Below are 22,014 nucleotides of genomic sequence, written 5' to 3'. Positions count from 1 at the left end.
TTTTTGTCTGTTTGCTTCACTCTGTAATCTCAGGGCTAGATCAGGGCCTGGCACACCATGGCGGCTCAGAAATTTGGGGATGAAAGAACAAAGGTCTCTTCAATAAATAAATCCTCCAAAAGTCAAGATACAGCTTTATGTTATGTAGAGATCGACTCATTTATGAATAGGAACGGTGTTTGGATGTTTCTTTATAATGACGGTATAACTCTATGATTTTACATGTCATACTGTGACTCTGACCAGCTTTACGTGAAGTGAAAAAAGGCGTGTACTGACTTATTTACAGAAATGTGCATGATTTCTGCTCCAACCTTAGCTTCCTCTCTTCCCTACGTGGCCACGTCCACTAGCACTCATCACAGACAACTTCTACGTTCTGTGTATTGGGCCTAGGCTCCCACCTACATTTAGTACCACACCTTCCAGTGCATGCAAGTATCTGCACTTGGATAGCCTGTCATAGTTTCAAACTACAAATGCCTTCAAGTGAATTACCCAGCTTCCTTAGAAACTGACTTCCTTCCCTAATTATCCCATTTCTGTTAGTAAAACAATCATTCTTCTTGTAGCATCTTGAGGAGACAGATTTGACATGTTTCTTTCCTCTGTCCTCCACATCAAATCTATCATCAAGTGCTGCCACTGCTTTCTTTAAAAATGTCTCTCTGATGCTCCCACTTCTTAGTATATGGCCTATTTATTTCTCACCCCATATCTTGCTCGTGTTTTTAACCCTTTCTTTACGTTTATTTCCCCTTCTTCCCAAAAATCTGACTTACTTTGTGGATCTTTACTAATATCACCCTTTTGAATTTTTTTTTTCCCTTTGCTACCTGGTGACAGTTTCACAGCTTGGCAAGTACCTCTTTAATTGCCTCATTATGCCAATTTTATTTTCTCAGCTGGACTGCATGCCTGATAGAGTCAGGAAAAAATGTATTTTTATTAGTTTTCCTAGTATATGGCATTGTGGTTGACACACAGAAAACACAACTGAGGAAAACGTTTTTATTTCCCTGAATATTTAACATATGCATATAAAGCTTTTTCCCTAAACTAATAAGAAAATGAGGGAAAGTACTATCATTAGACACTGCAGAATTAACTACGTTCAATTTGACAAAATTTGTGAAGTTACTGGTCATTTGCATATTAGCATGTAAAAAGTGAGGGGGCGCCTGGATGCCTCATTCAGTTAAGTGTCTGACTTCAGCTTAGGTCATGATCTCATGGTTCATGAGCCCCACATTGGGCTCTGTGCTGACAGCTTGGACCATGGAGCCTGCTTCGGATTCTCTGTCTTCCTCTCTCTCAGCCCCTTCCCTGCTCATGCTCTGTCTCTCTTAAAATAAATAAACGTTAAAAAAAAAAAAAAACTTTTTATAAATGAAGAAGTCCTATACATATAACCTTAAAAGTCTGTTAAGAGACTACAAAGATGTTTAAGTATTATTGAAGCTGGGTGATGGATGATACTGGCTCATTATATTATTCTCTGCACTTGTGTGTTTGAATTTTTCTATCCTAAAATGTTAAAGGAGGGATAAGGGGCGCGCTACAAAAAAACAGAAATACACATATTAATAAACCTGTAATTCACTATATGGACCACAGAAAAAAATGGATCAACAACGCTATTAGTATAAAAAATAAACTGTAGCAAAAGCACATTATACAATATTCTCAACTATCTATATCTTGCTTTTTAGTGGAAATCTATGTAGTCTATGGACCAGGCACAGTTCTTACCTCTTCTATATTTATACAACTTTTCCTATTGAAAATAACAGTGGATTTGAAAGTATTAGTAATGCTCCAATTTTTAATAATTCCGTCTGTTTATAAGGTCAGAAATAGAACATTTCAGAATTGAAATCCCCAAAGTCAGAAAAATTACAATAAAAGAAAAGAGCATGAATTCAAAACTTACAGTCTTAACATCATTTTCATGATGAAAGATATATTCAAACAAAGCCTATGAAGAAAAAAAAAAAAGGCCAAAAATACATTAGATTTTATTTTACCAAAAGCACTCTATTGGTATATCTGATACGGATATACTCAGACCATTTTGACAGCAGCTGGGTTGAACCAAAATAACAGGTACACTAAACATGCCTTCATAAGTAAAGGGTCTGTCCATCATTTGTTATAATCAGCATTTTAAAATACAGTGATTTATACTTGATTCTTGTTTTTACAAACTGGAAAATTGAAATAACTGAACAAGGTTTTTTGTATTATATACACTATTTTACTACAAAGAGAGATGAAAAGACCCACTCTGAGATTATCCTAAAACAGATTCGGCCCATTTTTTTATACACTGTGCATATGTTATACAGTCATTATGATAATGATAATGACACTTTAGACATGGGAAAAATCCGGAAATTCCTTCTGAAACAAAGTAGATCTTAGGTGTAAAGTGGGATGTGTACATGACTCTAATGTGCAGCTAGGTCTGAGAACCATTATTTTAATACTTCCCCCAGCTCATCTGGATAAATAAGCATTGACCGAATTACCTCTTAGTGGTATCATGTTTGTCCATAAAACCATCAATGCACCCTTGCAAAGAGGTTAGCGTATCAAGGTTATTAACAAAGAAGACTTAAGAGGCAACCAAAGGAAGAGAAAAGAAATCAGGACAAGGCCCTTCTTTTAAAAACTATACCTGACCCTCCATTCGCTCGGTGATAAAGAAGAAAAGTTAAGAGTACAGCTTGTGCTCCCGTTGCTATGAAAGGAGTAAAGACTCAAGCAATCAATGCTAGAAATGAGTCTTGATGAGTAAAGGCAAATTGGAAACCAAAGACAGAAAAAAAACCTGGCATTACTTCTATAAAAAAGCACAAAATCTGATTCAGTTTAAATCTAGTAACAGACCAGGTCTGTCCTGGAAGCATCATAGTTTGAGGGAGATGCCTCCATGGGCTACACTCCCTGAATAGAAAACAGCAATGGTACCAACCAGCCATCCAGCCACCTCAAACAAATGGCCGAAAAGGGCAGGGGAACTGGATACTCCTTATGAGTTGCTGTTAATACTTCACTCTCATGAAGGTAAGGGAAATACACATAGCTTTACAATTTTGCTAAATGAAGTTGACAGGATTGCTGTCAACTGAGAAATTAAAACATCACGGGCATTATTATAGGCTAATTCCCTATCAACTGACATTTCTTTTTCGGCTTTTAATTTCAAGTCTGTATGGCTCATGTCCATTCTTATATAACCTCGTGTTTGACATTTAGTAAATATGTTAAATGCCATTAGAATTCAGATTCAGAATGTGCTCAGCACTGATGCATAGAATTCACAGACATTACAGCTAAAAAGTTGAGCTAGGATTAGACCAGTTTCAGCAACAGCTAAGTGCTCATGTCTCTGAATTATTCCAAGCTCAACTTCAAGTTTATTTTTACATTAGAAAGGTCACGGGCCCCACCTTTCCCTCTCAGTCTCTCTTTTTCTCACTCTCACACATACACACACTTACTTTCACTCTCCCTTTCTCCTTAACATAAAGGAGCATCTAATCTTTGAGTAGTTAGAATTAGTAAGGTAATTCTCAATGAGGATCACTCAAGCCAGACAATGGCTTATGGAGATGCTTGCCTAATTAGTAATTAAACGAACATATTTTTTTCATCTTTTTGACAGTCATAAAATTCTACAAGGATAGAAAATTATTTTTCTGAGAATAGTCCAAGAGGGAAAAGGAAAACACACACACACACACACACACACACACACACAGATGACCTTCTAAATTTCATTCCATGAAGATGATGTTGCTTGTCTGCTTTGTTTGTTATCAATTACTATTTTTTGTTATAAGTGACTACAATTTCCTATGCAATGGTATTGTATACTTTATTTCTGATTGACTTTCCTTAACTCAAAAGACTAAGAGAAATTTTACACAGTAATTAAACATTTCCATTTCAAGCAAGATAATGGCCTTTCCTTCACAAAAGAAATTTTTTTTTATTTCCTACAATGTTATCAGGATAACATATCTAACATTACTACTTCATAACATAAAATCATTTTAAGTACATACCTTTGCCAATTTAGGTTTCTGGGCATATTTTGTTAAATTCAGTCTAGATAAATTTATAAAAGGTCCATCAGGACTTGTAAGCATGGAAGCCTATGGGGAAAAATAACAGAACAAGAAATCTGAAACTCCCTCTGGAAATATAAATTGAGTGTAATGAGCATAAGTAAAAAGAACCACCTTCAAAAAATCTGCCATGTGACTTTCCACTATAACAACAGCAAAAAAAAGATATAACGTAACACCAAGCTACTCTGGTAATACAAAGATAGGGTAAAGCTGGCAGAATTTACCGTTCCCAGCCTGACAAATCTTCCAGTTGTGCTGGTGACTGGGCGAGCTGTGTAGGCAGTTCTGGGTGTTCTGATGGCCTGTTCCATAGTGCCAGGCCTTCCGCTCTGTGTGCTGGGTCTAAGGAAACCTGTAATGGGCCTTCCAGCTTGAGTGATTGGCCTGTGAAGAGTGTACATTGTGAAAATACCAAGAAGATCAATAAGGGAAGATTCTCATGCAATCTGGTCAGTATTTAATGGCAGAAGGTATGAAACAGAAGTACATACCTGATGGCTGGACTAGGCCCTCCTGTCTGATTAGTTCCAGGCAGTTTCAAGGATGTTCCCGGGCCTACGACATGAGATGGCAAATTCAATTTATAGATTAGTTATTAATCTGTAAAAACTGTCAGCTGTTGTAATTTTCAGAAATGTGCCGGCCTGGTGAAAAAGACGTTAATAACAGGAAATATATTAGGGAAAGGTGTTTGAGACTGATATTTATTAAAAATCATGGTATTTTATGTTCTTACATTTAATCTTCACACTAAGTCTGTAAGGTAGGCTGTATTTACCCATTTAGCAAAAGCTTAGAGGGTTTAGTAAACAGGTCAACCTATTAATAGAGGTGGGTTTCAACCTCAAGGCTGGCAGACTCCAGAGCACCCAAAGACGGTTCTATGCTCATAGTGTATTTCTGATACAAACTTCTCCCAACAAAAGATCATGTACCCACAATATATAGAATTTAGACATTTTAACTCCAAAAGAACAAAATGATGGGGGGAAAGAGGAATTTTAGCATGAACCATATGTATTTTTTTTCCTCAATTTCCATTTGAAGCTTTAAAACAGTTATTATCTTGGGGCACCTGGGTGGCTCAATCAGTGAAGTGTCCGACTTCAGCTCAGGTCACGATCTCGCAGTTTGTGAGTTTGGGCCCCGAATCGGGCTGTGTGCTAACAGCTTAGAGCTTGGAACCTGCTTCAGACTCTGTCTCCCTCTCTCTCAGCCCCTCCCCTACTTGCATTTTGTCTCTCTCTCTCTCAAAAATGAACATTAAAAAATATTTTTAACTTATTATTTTTCAAAACATAAAAATGACTGACAACAGTTATAACTAATAAATACCAGCAAGACCACCATACATTACGGTAATCACTAAATACCATTTGCTCCAACACATCTGCAAGCTGGGGGCTGGGCCTCTGCAGCAATCCCAGTGGGCATTCACAGGCCAGTGAATTACCCCATCACCTCATATCATACATTAGAGCAAATCACCTTCAATTATTACAGTGAAGTGATGTTGTCCAAAGATCCCTTTTTTTTTTTTTAATCCTTTTAGAAGACTTGAGTTGTTTGGATGCTTCCTGTGTTTCGACTCTCAGATAAACAATTTTCTGTTATATTAGATAAGCAGTTCAGCTAGAATCCATTTTAAATATAAAATCTGTTTAAATGCATAATATAGCTTGTATTGAAAAATTGTTTTATACAGCAATCCCACATCTTAAGTTTAAGATAGTGTAATTGAATTGTGGAAGGAAAGTCTTTGTACTATATGACAGGATAGAGACCATTAACCTGAAGCAGTGTTTTTTTCATGTATATAATGTCTTGTGTTTATTTTATACACATGTAGTATTCTTCTCCTAATGGCATTTCATTTACTTAAGTGAAAAACCAATACTTACGTGGAACTTGAGCAATAGCATTTTCATCCAGCATCATTTCTGCAATTCCTTCCTGATCTACGTCAATTTCATCTACATATACCATTTCAGTGAGTGCCCGTGCCTTCAAAATCCAAGCTGCCTGTAAACATGGATAAAATAAAGCACACATTAAGTAGTATTAGAAGTACTGCCTAGCCTATAGAAGATTTATTATCGTCTAAATTTTATTAGGCATGTTTACCGTTTAATACATTACGCTAATTTAAAGAGCTATTTCAAGAAACTAATACAAGGCAAGGTCATTACTAATCAAGAAATGCCCATTAGATCAATTACCTAGTAGTCTCCTAACATGCCTTTTTGTAAGTAAAAGAAGAACTTCAGAGAAAATTTTACTGGAATAATAATTCGAAAATCAATTAAGAAAGCTCTGACCACAGTGCTCTTTCTGCCTTCCTCCTTCAGGACCAAAGTCCCTCATGAAGACCTCCCTGACGGTTTAGTTCTAAACCTACTTTCCTCTTGTCTTTCTCACGGAGCATTCTCTTTACACTTCCATCAAATGTACTCACATATTCGAGAAACACTGTAATTATCAGGCATAGGTTAGCTCCCTTCCCCAAAACACAAGCCTTTTTACCTTGTTCAGTTCTGAACTTTCCATAACACCTATGGTTTTTGCACATAATAGGTATTCCAAAAATGTTGAATTGAACTAAGAGCAATTTCTCCCAATTCCCAAGAAGCTAATCAACACAGTCTTGGCTGCTTTGTGATCTAGCCAGTAGAAAACCTGCTAGAAAGTGATTGGGAGTGGGGGGGGGGGGGGCGGGGAATGGAAAAGGTAATTAAGGAATCTGGAAAATATCAACTTCACTCTACCTTGAGAAATTAGATGTCAAGGTGTGCACCATTAAATATCTTGCTCAACATTTAAAACAGCTTTATCAGAAATGTTTACCTTTCTGCTTCACTACAGAACAGAAGCAAAGAACAAGAAAGCTCGGTGTCCTTGAGCAGCAACACAGACCTGATACTCTATAGTACACAGGAAGCAGCAGCGAGGGAAGTTTGGCGGGAGGCAGGGTAGGGCTCACCATACTAGGGAACCGGCTGTGAAGCCGGCTGAAGGAGGAACAGACTGAGAGAGGAACAGACGAGAGCTACAGAGTTCCAAAAAGTCCTCGCGTAAAGAACCCAAGATGCATTCAATCAGTCGGTCCATACCTATGGAGCACTTCCTAGTTACATAGCATTGGGCTAGGTTCTGAAGAGGAAGCATGAGAAGATTAAAACTTGGATCCTAATTTCCCTGAACACATCACCTACTGAATTAATTGACAAGGCAAAGCAGGGCATGATAGGTGGCAGGTGTGTGGTATAGACAATAGTTTTATAGGAATTAAAAAGTAGAGATCCTTTTGTGGGCTAAAATAACTGGAATGCATGCATTAGACAAAAGTTCTTAAGGAAAAGGAAAATTCTTCATGCTTTCACTTTAATGGGAATAAAAAAGGCTGCCTTCATAGCCGTAGGTTCCTAAAATGAAATTATATTTGGTTAGATGATTGGGTTTTTTAGCTTCTACTTTCCTGGGTGAGATTTACTGGATTCAGATAACTTAAAATGTTTCAACTGTGTGGATTTAACACAATTGAATAAGCAGAATATGGAATCAAAGAATTCATTTGTTAAATAAATAAATAGATAGATAGATAGATAGATAGATAGATAAATTCCAGTCGTAACTGCATCTAACTGTAAGAGCCACTAAAGTGTGGAAACAATTGGAGGTTTTCATTCATCAAAGATCAGGAAGGTCGGCAGATCTTTATAACTCTGCTCAGGGGTCAGGGAAGTCATCTCTGGCTTCAACTCATGGTTTAATTTAACTTCAAAGATGGAAATAAGTAATCCTGATTTATCTTGAGTCTCCACAGCTCATACTGCCCTGCAAGGATCTGACAGCTTTCATTTCTCAAAAGGGCATTCCTTGCTCAGCATGCTGGTGGACAGGAAGGATTGCAGCATTTTCTTTGAAACAGTAAAGCAGGATATGGGCGCCACTGGTTCACTCCCATATTACTAGGGAGCACCTATGGCATGCCAGGTCCTGGGGACAGAGAGAAGTAAGCCACGGCTCAACTAGCTTACACAAATTTCGGTGTTGTAGGGAAAGCGCAGTGATAAAAGTCTGGAGCATGCTACGGGAGTACAGAGAGAGGCACCCAGCTGCCTGGGAGTAGAGGAAGGGTAGGAGAAAAGAGTTTGCTAGTGGCAAAGACGGGAAAGCATGTATTAGGCAAAGAGAACGGGACAAGGGCAGGCTAGCTTGAGGGCTCAAGGCATGCTTGGTAACTCCAAAACAGTTGAGTACGGTTGAAGAATCAGGTTCAGCTGAGGCAGCAGTCAGAGAAGAAGCTAGAGAAAAAAGGCAAAGGGCAGTTGAGGGACCCTGTATGCTCCAGTGAGGTGTAGGGACTTTTATCCTGATGATGAGCTAATGAAACTTTAAAACTCCAACTTGGAATCCTAGTTAAATCGACCTTCTAAAAGTCAACTTTTTATTATTATCGTATCACCTATATGGCTGGGTATTAATTATCCCTGAACATATCTTTTTAATAATTAGCATGTACATACCGTTATCTCATAGTTAACTCCATCATTCTTCCTGACATCCAGCCTCCTACTAACCTCTCAGATATTACGGAGGTGCAAATTTTTTTAATATTAGGCTAAGTAAAAGAAAAGAAAGTAAATCTACTTTTCCCTCACCACCAAATGAATAAATGCTTCAGAGGCCAAATAGGAACATCTTTTTTAAAAGGTTATTCTATAAGATTTCACTTTTTCAAAAAGGTAAATGGATCTATATTTCAGTTTCTAAAATTTAATTCTTCAGAAGTAGAAATCGTGGTGGGAATCTTTTATATTTAAAGATCTATAATAAAATCTACTTAAACTATTATTTAATTTTAAATTTCATCATTTTTTGAGAATACTAATCTTCCTGACTTTCCTCTTGTCCTAACACAAATGACCTTGAAAATCAAATATCACTGCTTGCTTAAACATCAGATTGTATTCAAAGAACTGCTCTTGGCAATGTGAACAATTCTTCAGATTTTAATGAAAACAGCAGATGGGGCTTTGGCTTTAAAAAAATTTTTTTTTAATTTTATTTTGGAAACAAGCCAAGTATGTTTTACAGCCCTAAAATCCTGTTTAAGTTTTTCAAGAAGTTCAAAACTAATCAGTGATTACATTAAAATGCATAACAAAGCACAATGGGATGATCCCAAACTGGTCCTTGAATCTAAATAAAAAATACAAATTGGTTTTATTAAATATGTTTAAGTTGTTACTACATGACAGGGTCATGCAGTTTATGTAAATATATTTGAATGCCTATATATTGGAAAGTACTGTGAAATCAACAAAAATCACAGAAGTGCAGGAACTTTTTTAAAGGGAAAAGCATGTGAGTCAATTATATCGTTCTTTATCTGTAAAACATAATCCCAACTCATTCACCTACTGAGGTAGTCTACAGGACATTATTCTTGAGGCAATGATGGAAAGGAAAGGAAAATAATGCCTTACTTGTACTACCTTTGGTGAGGTTGATTCAATTTTGGTTATGAAAATAAACATACGAAAAGTGAAAAAGTCTACTGACTGAGCAAAACATGTTGAAATTGTCTCATTCCTTTTAATACAGAATTGGAGGCCAAGAGTTTAAGACATAAAAGAAACAATTTTGCTAGATTATTAGTAGAATAAAGCTACCAAGGAACAGTCTGTCTAACCTGTGAGCCATCATAAGAATCGGTATAACATCTGACACTCTGCCTACTCTACGAAAATGAAAACTTAGCACAAAATATTGAATTGTTATTGTAAAGCCTCATTTATTTTGAAGTCGTGCAAAAGAGGAAGGCAAAATGTATGAATAATGAGCTCAAAAGAATCCCATCAGCCTTGTTCCCTTTTTATTCTTTTAGATCACTATCCAGATAGTGATAGATAATGAAGTCTACAGTAACAGAACAAGAAAGTAATACTAAATACAGGTCCCTGCATGGTTTGAAACTTTCAAATGCCATTTACAGTTTTAAAACCATAACAACAATGTAAATTATTGACATTTTAATTTAATTTTAACAAAACCAGGGCACCTGGGTGGCTTAGTTGGTTAAGCATTCGACTTCAGCTCAGGTCATGATCTCACAGTTTGTGAGTTCGAGTCCCGCATCGGGCTCTGTGCTGACAGCTTGGAGCCTGGAGCCTGTTTCAGCTTCTGTGTCTCCCTCTCTCTGCGCCTCCCCTGCATTCACTCACACACACTCTCTCTCTCTCTCTCTCAAAAATAAATAAACATTAATTTTAACAAAACCTTCCAAAATCACTGAAAAGAAAAAGCGCATTACTTACTCTATTTATAATTTAGGTCCTTCTCAAACGAATTGTGCATATATTACGCAAAAAAAAGTTTAGTACCATCTATCAATTTGGAAATCAAAATTACGAACACGGCAGACAAATTCCTTTAAAATCCTTTTCAAGAACAGAGTGCTTCATTTTAACCTATTTATGGTGCTTGCTTGATAATACTACACAGGCCTCCATCACAGTACTTTGTATTCTGCTCTCTTGGAAAAGGTCGAATGATTACTCATAGGAACCACATATGAGGTTCAAATTGTGTATTTACTGAAAACCACTGTTAGCATTCTCTCTCATGTGGCAGGGCCAACACCTGGCAATATTTAGGGTGATTTATAGCACTCTCATCCGTTCTTATTCCCAGACTTACTGGAAACTCCCTTGTGTTAAAAGCTTCACTGGCCCACGTGTCCCCCTAACCACACTTCCTCTCCTTGGGCTCTCTCCAGACTCATTCACTGCGTCTTCTCCAGTTAGCAGGTCTCTCTGGCCACCTCCCATCTCTAACCAAGATAGTTTGGTAGACAAGGCTATCTGGCCAGTGTCTCCTCCTGTCTTCTTCACGGTGGCAGGCACCTCGCTCTAAAATCGAGCCCTTCCCAGGCAGGGTGAGCCTACTCTTTACTCAAGATATACCATCCTGTCCATCACAATCTTTTCAGACATTTGGGGCTCTGCTGACTTCTTGGCCCCATTCCTAAGCTCCTGGTTTCCCTTGCTTCCTTCTCTATTTTTCTCATCTTTCTGGTCAACATTGGTCATTTCAAGTCTTAAGACTATAAGACTACTCACCCATAGACACAAAAATATTGGAAATAGAATACTCTACATTAAAAAAAAATACTCTACAAAAAAAATATTGGAAATAGAATACTCTACAGAATGGTAGAGAAGGCTGATTTTATAAAAGCATTAATAGATATGCAGCAGGTTTTCTAATCTATAGGAACGAGTAAGCAATAGGAATTATTGTATTCTCTAAACTAACAGTTGCAGCTAACCCTTTACCTGAGTCACTGGCAATTCAGGATCTGGTTCCTGGAAAGCATTAAGAAGGTAGTAAACATTTTTAGGAAATACAGTTTCTAAAATAAAAAGTCTTAGTGATGAATTAAGTATTTGTAGACGGACTCAAACTCATTGAATAAAAATCCGAATATCAACTTTAATCTTTCTCCACAAGTACTCAAGAGTTCTGCGTATACTACTACTAATATTGGTATTAGTGTGTAACTAATATACACTGAAGAGTGCTGAATTTGCTATGATCAGAAAATTCTAATTACTCGAACCTCATTTAAAGCACAGAGAAGTTATCTTAACTACTTGTTTAATGAAGACACAAAATCTCAGAAATTAAAAACAATTTTACAGCTATACCAAGGAAACACTTCCTTATATTCATGGTGGTTAAAGCATTCAGACTTTAATCATTTGGGGAGGAGGAAGAAAATCCACAACATACTATAAATCTTTCTACTCCACATAAATGGGATTAGCAGCTGAAGATATAAAAAAGTAATTCCAACTGTAATGTGCTCCGAGAAATGTGTATGAATAGACTATGTCATATATATTAGTGTCAGGTGCTAACAAACTCAGGGTTTTTTCCTGTCCAAATTAAATGGAAATCCACTGGGGAAAAGTCAGACTTGTAACAAATTTATTTATGAAATAATCTATACTTCTATATCTACAGTTAGCAATCTGTGCTGAACACTTAACTGGCAGCATGTTTTATTAGGGAAGCTACTAAGAAAAAAGGGAAAGGGAAAAAAAAAATCCTTCCTAGCCTTGCTTTCTACAGCTCTAAAACCCAAGGAGAATACTCGAAATATTTTTTAAAGAATATATTATGTGTGCAAGCAATGTTGAAGCCATCTGGTCACCATGCAAGGATAAGCAATTTCTATAGCACAATACACGGTAGGAACACGAGAAGCAAAGATGAAGCTAGGCTACAAAAGCAAAGGCCCTGGAGGGTGGGATTTAGAGAATATTCGGCAAGCAGCTGAACCGAACACAAAACAGCAACTAAGAATACATGGCAGTTGGAGGTTTTCAATTCCAGCGTGCATCAGGAAGAGCTGGAAAAGCACAGATTGCCTAGAACCCACAGTCCATAATTAAAGAAACACACCGACACAGGCAATGAGATGACAGAGGAGTAACCCTTTCTATTCCTTCTTCTGTTTATTTGTATACATGTCTGTATGACCCATTATCTCACTTGAGTCTCATAACAACCACCGGAGGGAGGCAGGTGTTATCCATTTGACATATAAGGAAACAAATTCAGAGATGTCATGTAATTTGCTCAAGGTCACACAAAGAAGCCAGGCTCTTCCTTGCCAGTGCATCTAGGAGATTAAAAAATGAGTTCAAGATAATAAGGCAGGATTGAAGCGTCAAGTGTAGGAGAGATAGAAGATAAGTTCCACACAGGGAAAAAAAAAGTTTACCCATGGTGACTGCAGACAATACTTGAAAAGGAAAACAAAACACACAAGGGCTGGAAGCCTCTAATAGGAAGGAAAAGCTAGAGGCCTGTCATTCTGCCAAGGACAGGAAGATGCTTCCCAAAGTCAAACAGCAGCTCAGCCTCAGTGTTCTGATCACTGAGGAAGGCCTTCGTGCTCTATCTGGTTCTTCTGCCCCACAGGAACACATCTGTGATTTGCCACACCATGCAGGTGAGGTGAGAAGGTCCGAGAAGATGGGCAAGTATACAGACAGGTGAGGTTGTGCAGATGGAAGATGGAGACAAGGCCCAAACAGGAAGTGAGGCCGAGACCACGATCATGTTAGTTCCACAAGCTTCCCCGGACATTCCTGCACCCTGCTAGGTGCTGAAAACATTCTGTGGGGAATGCACATAATTAAATAAATGCCAATACAATGTATGAAATGCTATATTCAAGTTATAGACCAGTTATAGACGACTTAGATGGAGAGGAGAAAAACAATAAGGGAGATAAGAAGGGTGTCAGAAAAAAAGAAAGATATTATTCCAGAAATTACTGAGTGCCAGTGATCTATATTCATCATCATTTTTTTTTAATGTTTATTTAGAGAGAGCTTGAGCAGGGGAGGAGTAGAAAGAGAGGGAGAGAGAGAATCCCAAGCAGGCTCTGCACTGTCAGCACAGACCCTGACGCAGGGCTTGAACTGGCAAACAGAGAGATCATGACCTGAGCTGAAATCGAGAGTCGGATGCTTAATCGACTGAGCCACCCAGACGCCCCTGTTCAGCATCATTTTATCAATTTCACTGAACACTTTCCTCACAGACACTTTCCAGATTACCAACAATCTTTTCAGAAAAAGATCAATGCCAGAATACTACATGTAAATATCTCTAGCTATACAGAGACAATAGCAGCTAACATTTTTGATCACTTACCATATATTAATGAGCTTAACCCTCACAACAACCCTTTGAGGTAGGTGTATTATCATCCCCATTTTACAGAGGAGAAAACTCTGAAGTCAAAGTGTACAGGCAGTATTTGAACCCAGACACTCTGCATCAAGAGCCCGCACTTTGCTGAGTATGTGAGATCATAGCAAGGCATGAAAACAGACTGCTGTAGGGTGTGCCAGACCAAGGCTGCGTATGACTGGCCTGGAGATCCATCAGGAGTAGCAGGATTAAGAAGGAAGAGTTAGGATGTTTTAATTTAGAGATAGGGCAAAACTTTTTTTTTTTTTTTTTTTAAAGCACTGAGACTTTCACCTTTGGGTCTCTCAACTATAGTCTGTTATTTAAATTCAACCAAATAGGGAACGGCAAGTTAGGTTCATTTGGTCTAGCAAATCATTTCCATGGGTATCGACAGAGTTGAGTACAAAGTAGTTGGGTACAAAATACCCTGGAGTCAGAAGGGCTGGGCTTGATCCTCAGGGAGCCACTTAGCTACGTGACCTTGAACGAGTCACACGACCTCTATAACCTAGTGCTCCTCTCGAATTGGAGCAAATAGTGTCTACTTCATAGCATAGTTTTAAAAATAAACCTTGGGGGGGGGCGCCTGGGTGGCTCAGTCAGTTAAGTGTCTGACTTCGGCTCAGGTCATGATCTCATGGCTCATGAGTTTGAGCCCTGCGTCGGGTTCTGTGCTGACAGCTAGGAGCCTGGAGCCTGCTTCGGATTCTGTGTGTGTATGTCTCTCTCTCCTTCTCTTTCTCTGCCCCTCCCCCACTAGTGCTGTCTCTCTCTCTCAAAAATAAATAAACTTTAAAAAATAAATAAATAAATAAAATAAACCTTGTATTTTTAAGAATATTTCATAGTTTTGAGGCCTTCCCCATATGCTATCATAATTAGTGAAGTGTAAGGTGGTAGCACTTTCAATAAGAAATATCAGTTGCACAATTTCTTTACAAAACCATTTCTATAATGACCAGAAAAGCCCCACACTCTCTATTACTTCCCTTTCCCAAACCCAGAACTAACTCCCACTTGTGTCTCATCAAATTAAAACTACCTTTTGACTCTCCTTCAGAGCAAGTAAGGGGACAGAGTGGAGTGACACAGCCTGGAACCAACAAATGCTCATTAGCATCAACTTCAATTCACATCAGTTTACTTCCTTCCTTCCTCCCCAGGGTAAGGCTTACTCTTAGGTCGTTGCTATTACTTCAGGGTATCAAATCTCTAGATAATTCTGAATGCGACTTCTTAATTGCCACCATTACTTACGCTGGCTCGTGAGTCTGACCCAGCTTGGCCCTGAAACTTCTGAGACATTATTCAGAAGTTAGCAGTCACACAAAGGAAAACAATGAAAGAGAACACAGAAATTGATGGATATCAGAAGGTTTAGGGAGAATCCAAGGACCAACCAAGCAGCCAAGTAGGAATGTCATCTGTGTAATTCAGCAGGAATACAAATTCATAAAATGAACTCCATATAGAATCAAAAGATTAAGTCTGGCTTAGTCTCCATGGCCCCAAAGAGGAACTAAACTAGATAATCACACAGAAAGATTTGTTTGTTTGTTTGTTTTGCTTAGAGCACGAGATCATTGTCTCAATCAACTAATAACACAGAGCTCACTAGAGCACGAGATCATTGTCTCAATCAACTAATAACACAGAGCTCACTAGGGACCCCTGGTTCCATGTCTTTCCTCTAAGTCAGTGGCTTTCAGCCTTTTCTCCATCTTCAAATCATTTACAATAATAACCCCTTCCTCTCTGTAACATATCTCATTATAAGTAGAGACTGGGGAGGAGAATGTGAATTCTTCCTGTTCTGATACATAGCCCCCACTCCCACTCCCAGAATCACTGATTTTCCTAACTTGAAAATCTATCAGAAATCTACTCCATTAATAAAAGCATATTGTCTTAAAAACCTCACTGCCTGAAAAACCTGCACGTTTTATGAACTGTTTAATTATAATGGAGCTAAAAAAAAATTGGGGCTGGTTTTAAAGCCATGTATCTGACATATGGAACACAAGGAACAGTAATCAGATTAAGCAACTAATCGGGATGATGGACATGAGCTGTAAAAGCAAGCATTCCCTCTAGGTCACATTGCCGTGTGGAAGACCATTTTGCCTTTCTCCCTTTTATATCTTACAACTTACAACCACTTTTTCAATCGTGATTTAAAGAACACTTTGAAAAAAGACAATGTCTCTCGATGAACTTCTTGTTCGAGCTGTATTTTATCAAACAGGGGCAGCTACAATAAATTAACTAGTTATCTTTCTTTCTCTATATTCTCAAGAGATCAGAATCTTAAATGTCCTTCATGGTTACACACCCTGCCCTTTTAAGTCTCACTATTCTGAATCTGGGCAAAACAGTTTACAATCCATCTTCTTCAAGAACCTTTCCACATTACCAAATACCATATTATTACAGTCAACAACCTATCCTTAAGTCTCTTTGTGTCCAAATAAAAATGTATGACTCTAAAGAAACATGCTATTTCATTGTATATCATACCTCTCTGGCCAGCCTGACTACCCTGACTTTGGCAAGAGTCAAAATTAAATAAAATCCAGATGTCCTAATGGAAAGTACAAAGCACAACCTAAGTATTTTTGATGATACTATACCAAAATTGTATCTCTAACAGGAGAAATAAATGTAGAAGACGTAGTCTCAGAGGTGGACTTATCCCAAAAGGTTGATATATCAGAACCAAAAGAGGTTTTTTGGGAAGCTCTGTGGACCAACTTAAAGAAAGATTAACAAATAACAAATCACTTTAGAGAGGCTCTCCTCACCTGGCACAAAAATAAGCAAAACCAAAAGTGAAAAACAACATCTAAAACAAAAGCTATTTGGGGCATCTGGACGGCTCAGTAGGTCAAGCTTCTGACTTAGGCTCCAGCCATGATCTAGCCGTTAGTGAGTCAAGCCCCGCGTCAGGCTCTGTGCTGACAGCTCAGAGCCTGGAGCCTGCTTCGGATTCTGTGTCTCCCTCTCTCTCTGCCCCTCCCCCACTCACACTCAGTGTCTCTCTCTCAAAAATAAATGTTAAAAAAAATTTTTTTAAGCTATTTTTGTTTTAGGGGCAGGAAAAAAAAAAAAGCAAAAATGAATCCATTTGGCCCTCAGAAAAAAATATTTTCATTTCCTTGCTCTTCCATGTGTCCAGGAACTGCTTCAGAGTCATTCATTTGTACTAAAATCAGTTTGGTGGCACAGGAATGGTAATCGGAAGTTGTGGGGGAAAAGTACTCTAAAATGTTGAAGCCTCAAAAAATTCGTAAAGGTTAAAGGAGGATGTGAAGATAAACCATCTGACTGCAGAGCTGAGGACCATCTGCTTCTGCTCTGATCACATTTCTGTTAGCTTTTCATAGATTGGTAGTCTCTCCATCAATTACCTTCCTCCACTGAAAGACAGCATCACAAGAAATCCCAATAACAAAATTACTATCAGAAACACCCTCCTGGGGGCGCCTGGGTGGCCCAGGGGTTTGGGCTTGATTTTGGCTCAGGTCATGACCTTACGGTTCATGGTATCAAGCCCCAAGTTGGGCTCTGTGCTGACAGTGCAGAGCCTGCTTGGGATTCTCTCTCTCCCTCCCTTTCAGCCCCTCCCCTGCTCTTGCTCTCTCTCTCTCTCTCAAAATAAATCAACTTTAAAAAATAAAGGGAAGGGGCACCTGGGTGGCTTAATTGGTTAAGCGTCCAACTTCGGCTCAGGTCATGATATCACAGTTTGTGGGTTCGAGCCCCGTGTCAGGCTCTGCGCTGACAGCTCAGAGCCTGGAGCCTGCTTCAGATTCTGTGTCTCCCTCTCTCTGACTCTCCCCTGCTCATGCTCTGTCTCTCTGTCTCTCTCTCTCTCTCTCTCAAGAATAAATATTTTTTAAAAAATTAAAAAAATAAAGGGAAGAATATTTCATTGTTCATTTTTAACATCTAACAAAGAATAAATATGAAGAAATACATTTTTCTCATATCTCTTCCCAATTTGTTAAAATCAATTAAAAGCTTTTAATTCTGAAAAAATTCAATATATATATTTCTGATAAACTGCATAAGGAAATCTCAGTGGGAAAAAGGAAAAAAGAAAGAAAGAAAGGAAAGAAGGAAGGAAGGAAGGAAGGAAAAGAAGGAAGGAAGACTCTCCTGGAGGAATCCAGGAAGAATTTCCTTAATTGATTAAAAAAAAAAAAAAAAACTGGCCCTCAAATCAAGAAATGAATTAAGAATGTCCATAATGCAATTACATTTATTTGAAAAGGTAAATATATGTTTAGGAACCTATGGGGCTGAGAATTAAGGATGGGAGTGGAGGGACACAAAGGTCAACTCTCATGTAGTGTTGGTAGGAATGTAAGTTGGTGCAGCCACTGTGGAAAACAGCATAGAGGTTCCTCAAAAAATTAAAAATAGAAATACCATATGATCCAGTAATTCCACTACCAGGTCTTTACCCAGAGAAAATGAAAATACTAATTTGAAAAGACAGATGCACTGCTGTATTTACTGCAGCATTATTTACAATACCCATGATATGGAAGCAACCATATAGATAGATGAATGGAAAAGGAAGATATGGTATATATGTACAATGGAATATTATGCAGCCATAAAAATTAGATCTTGCCATTTGCAACAACATGGATGGATCTTAGAGGGTATTATGCTAAGTGAAATAAGTCAGACAGAAAAAGACAAATACCATATGATTTCAGTTATATGTGGAATCTAAAAGACAAAACAAAAAGCAGAAACGGACCCAAATATAGAGAATAAACTGATGGTTGCCAGAGGGGAGGGTTGGAGAGGGATGGGCAAAATGGGCGAAGGGGAGCCAGAGATACAGGCTTCCAGTTATGAAATGAATAAGTCATGGGGATAAAAGGTACAGCATAGGGTTTATGATCAGTGATATTGTAATAGCATGGTATGGTGATGGTTGGTAGCTACACTTGGGGTGACCACAGCATAGTATAGAGGAGTTGAATCACTATGTTGTACACCTGAAACTAAGGTAACATGGTGTCAACTATATTCAAATTTTAAAAATTTAAAAATTACCTAATTAAAAAGGAAAAGCACACAGTGAAAAAACAGTGTTTAAAGGCTGAGTCAAAAAATAACTAACACATAAATGAACCCTATAAACATTTCAGCAGCCCTATCCAGCTATCAAAAGCCCGGTTTGGTGGGGTGGCTGGAGGGCTCAGTTGGTTAAAAGCTTCGGACTCTTGATTTTGGCTTGGGTCATGATCTCACGGTTCATGAGTTTGTGGAGCATGCTTGGGATTCTCTCTCTTCCTCTCTCTGCCTCTTCCCTGCTCATGGTCTCTCTCAAGATAAATAAATAAAACTTAAAAAATTTTAAAGCCCAGTTTGATAAGGTAATATCAAGTTAAACTTCTATTCCCAATAAAATACTGCTCATTGTTCTGCCAATATATATATAGTTCCTACTTAAATAAACTACCTCAGCAAAACAAATAAAAAGGATTAGAAAGGAAAGGAGTATCATAAATTTCTTCTAGATCTGGTACTCATTCTCCTAAGCCTACTCTGATATTTACATCAAACCCATTAACAACCCCTGCTCATAACAAGAAAATAGTAATAAAGCATAACATTTTTTAATGTTTATGGCAGTAGACATTAATTATGTATCACATTATGGACGATTATTCAAATCCACAGCAAATAGGACAATAGAATAGGCCAGGACCTAACAAAATCGACTGCCCTAATGATCTTAACCATGTCAAATGGTTAACCAATGACAACAGAAGTATTTCCCAGTATAAACCTGTGTCTTTTTTTCTTCATTATCATTATCAAAATCACGGTTCTACTAAACATGCCTTGTAATAAGTCTTTAATCTTTCAAGAGGGCCAATAAGGCCTAATGACAGCTGTACAAGAAACCAAGTAAAAAGACACAAGCCCTTACCTTATTTAGCTGCTAATTCAGGACACTGCAAAGCCCTAAATCTGTTTATCTTACTCTTCCTAGATAAAAAGGAGCAAGGTCCCTCTATGGCCCCATCTTCACCATTAATGAAAACACTTCTGCTTTGACCATGCACTTTCCAAAATGGCATCCCCAAAATAACAAGGGAGAAATCTCTCTGTCTCCCCGATCCGCCCCCCACCCCGAAGGCACCAGGGATCAAGTAAGTTTCAGAATACTGTCTTTATCAAAATTAGATAGGTCACCTTCCTTCAGGACTTTCTAAAGCCTTTAATCCACAAGTATGTTAAAATTCTTTACCATTTAGCTAACATCTTGAAAAAGGCACAGTAGATGGGAAAATGTACTGGGAAAAGTTGAGAAACACACAGCTTTGAAATATTAGGCTACATTGGGGCCAAAGAGGGAGCACAGTATGGACAAAGTAAATGGATTTATCAGCTTTGTAACTTTGGACAAATTACTTAACCCTGTGCCCCAGTGCACTTAATCTGTAAAACGGGTGAAACAGTACTAATTTCCTAAGAGGGATGAGGATTAAATGAGATGACTTCTAAAACCCTCCGAACCAAGCCTGACATAGAGTAAATACTCAATAAATGTTAGCTACTATTTTTGTTACCTATTTTGCAAGGTTATTCTAAGCATAGAAATACCCATAATTTACACAACTTAGTAAGCAGTAAGCATTCAACAAAGGTCACTTGGTTGAACACACATAAAATCCTGCTCACAGTGCCTAGCACAAACTAAATCTGAATTCACAGGCACAGTACTGTACTGAATGTGCTATGATTATATGTTATTAAGAGTATAGGATCTTAACCATTAACAAAAACACTGCTCCTTTGCTTATAACATTTCACCATGAGACTACATCTCCCTAGTACGGTAACAATGAAGATACCCGACCCTTACCCACTGCCAAAAGAGTAGCAGAGGTCAAATAAGTTTCAGAACTATTATATTGCCAAAATTACATTTCTTTTCTTCAGAACCCAGAGGCTTTAGTATGAATCTTGAATCTTCAACTAGGAAATATACTGTTCCCAGATGAATTCACTAAGCAGCTCTTGGGCAACAGCTCTGTGGAACACAGAATGGAAACTACCCTAAATTAATGGAAAAACAGAAACAGCACGTAAAGCTCTTGCAAACCATTGTGCTTAGAGCAGTGCCCAGTCCATCGTAGGGTTTTAACAGACTTTTGTTGTACAAAACGAAAAGGGGTCAATGTACTGTAACAGTTCCCAGACATAGTTGATTGTGGAATCTGGAACCTTGTTTTTTGTTTGTTTGTTTGTTTGTTTGTTTTGTTTTGAGTACCACCTGTGGGGCTAACTGTGCCAAGAAACACGCTTGGAAAAATGCTTCCCTGTGGAAACACAGTCCTATTAATGAACACGAACTAACCCAAAAGAATCGAGCTTAGCACCCTCACTAACATGGATTGTTACAGGAGAGATGTTCTACCTATCTGAAAGTCTGTATGTTCACCTCAACAGGTTATCTGTCATTCACTTGCTCACATGCAACAAGGCAGAGCCTAATAACAGTATTCACACATAGGCCTCCACTTATGTAACTCCCCTCAATTCTCCTTTTTTTTTTCCCTAATATCTCCCAGGCAACACTACTAAAGGAAAAGCTGGGAAACCAGCTTTTACTAGAAGCACTGACAAACTGCCACAGCTCTGCTCCTCTTCTCCCTTTTTCTCCAGGAACTACCTGCCACCGGTGTTGTTCCTCTCACACACAGTACATGGCCATCCTCACTCTCTTGATTTAATCTCTCACTTCATTTAAGAGAACAAAACTAAACTAGCACTGTAGTTTATTTAAGGTCTTTTAATCAATGCCATTATTCCTTCTTTCAGGGAAACTCTTTTCCCATCCCTCCTCCTAATAGTAAATGTATCTCTTCCCCTCGTAGATTCTCATTTCTCTAACTTCGCATTACCTGCCTCAAATTGCACTCATGTCCGAGAATCAAAGCCTCCTTCACTCCTGGGCAACAATCTTCACATGAAGTGGGAGGATCACAACGTTTGATCCAAATAACAACAACAACAACAACAACAATAATAAGGCAACTATTTCAACAAGAGGTGAGAAGTTACA

The 22,014-nt window shown here is 38.2% G+C and overlaps 1 protein-coding gene across 6 annotated transcripts in view; it reads right to left on the bottom strand.

The window, feature by feature from the left end:
• TTC8 (tetratricopeptide repeat domain 8) overlaps positions 1–22,014 on the bottom strand; it is a 59,201-nt gene that overhangs the window by 36,566 nt on the left and 621 nt on the right. For 2 of the 6 annotated variants that reach the window (XM_045451826.1, XM_045451821.1), the window contains exons 2-7: positions 11,480–11,509; positions 6,041–6,161; positions 4,631–4,694; positions 4,364–4,523; positions 4,074–4,163; positions 1,934–1,978 (exon numbers count right to left, since the gene is read on the bottom strand). In XM_045451826.1, coding sequence (XP_045307782.1) covers positions 1,934–1,978; positions 4,074–4,163; positions 4,364–4,523; positions 4,631–4,694; positions 6,041–6,161; positions 11,480–11,509 — 510 coding nt within the window. Of the gene's footprint in view, positions 1–1,933; positions 1,979–4,073; positions 4,164–4,363; positions 4,524–4,630; positions 4,695–6,040; positions 6,162–11,479; positions 11,510–21,853; positions 21,913–22,014 lie in introns of all 6 variants that reach the window. The other 4 variants (XM_045451825.1, XM_045451823.1, XM_045451822.1 and 1 more) reach the window with 4 other exon arrangements.

This window comes from Leopardus geoffroyi, chromosome B3 (genome assembly GCF_018350155.1).
Source record: "Leopardus geoffroyi isolate Oge1 chromosome B3, O.geoffroyi_Oge1_pat1.0, whole genome shotgun sequence".
NCBI classification, from domain to species: Eukaryota; Metazoa; Chordata; class Mammalia; order Carnivora; family Felidae; genus Leopardus; species Leopardus geoffroyi.
Note: the sequence above shows the minus strand (reverse complement) of the source record. Positions and strands in the feature narration are given on the sequence as shown.